The sequence below is a fragment of the Nanorana parkeri genome, unplaced genomic scaffold, assembly GCF_000935625.1.
Source record: "Nanorana parkeri isolate BGI_ZX_2015 unplaced genomic scaffold, ASM93562v1 scaffold1332, whole genome shotgun sequence".
Classification (NCBI taxonomy): Eukaryota; Metazoa; Chordata; class Amphibia; order Anura; family Dicroglossidae; genus Nanorana; species Nanorana parkeri.
In genome coordinates this window covers 172,015-172,727 of record NW_017307600.1, presented here as the reverse complement: position 1 = coordinate 172,727, position 713 = coordinate 172,015, and the positions used below count along the sequence as shown (strand labels likewise).

The 713-nt window shown below is 48.7% G+C and overlaps 1 protein-coding gene across 1 annotated transcript in view; it reads left to right on the top strand.

Moving 5' to 3' along the window:
- The window catches only part of ATP6V0A4 (ATPase H+ transporting V0 subunit a4), a 26,909-nt gene that overhangs the window by 4,662 nt on the left and 21,534 nt on the right, over positions 1 to 713 (top strand). The window contains exon 4 of the mRNA XM_018569426.1: positions 658 to 713. This exon is cut by the window's right edge and continues 4 nt beyond it. Within this exon, the coding sequence (XP_018424928.1) occupies positions 658 to 713 (56 nt within the window). The remainder of the gene's footprint in view (positions 1 to 657) is intronic.

Here is a 713-nt window from a genome sequence, read left to right as displayed (position 1 = left end):
CCCCTTCCCCAACAGATCTGTTCTTACCTCCTCCAATTGATACCACCTCCCTCAGAAAAGCCTGTCCCCTGCCAGCATGCCACAGAGTGGGTCCCTTTCAGTCTGTGTGGAAGCAGTGGTCACTCTGCAGAGGTCAGATAACACCCCTGCTGAATCTGAACCAGAGCTCTTCAATCAGCAGGGAGCTTGAGCTTTGCTGATTAAGGAGCTATAGGTATGATTCAGTAGGGGCATGCCAGACCTCTGCAGAGAGACCGCTGCTTCCACATAAAGCAGGGGTGGGGAACCACCGGCCCTCCAGTTGTGGTGAAGCTACAAATCCCATGATGTTGCTGTGAGAATCTTGCATTGCCTCATGGGATTTGTAGTTTCACCACGGCTGCAGGGCCGGAGGTTCCCCACCTCTGACGTAGAGAGACCACTGCTTCCACATAAAGAGCAATGGCCCTTCTCTGCAGAAAGCTGGTAAGAGACAGATGTATCTACTCAGACTGTGGCTGCATTAGAACAAAAACAAACTTTGCACACTTTTATTGTAATGCACCTGGAATGTACTTAGGTCATTTAAACTGACGGTTTCACAGAGATTTGAGTAGACAACATCACATTTCACCCAATCGGAATCTCCCCATTTCCTCCTCTTCATATAACTTGCAGGTTTTCTGGAGTGTGAAATGCAGAATGACAAGATAGAAATCAGGAACCCGGAGAAG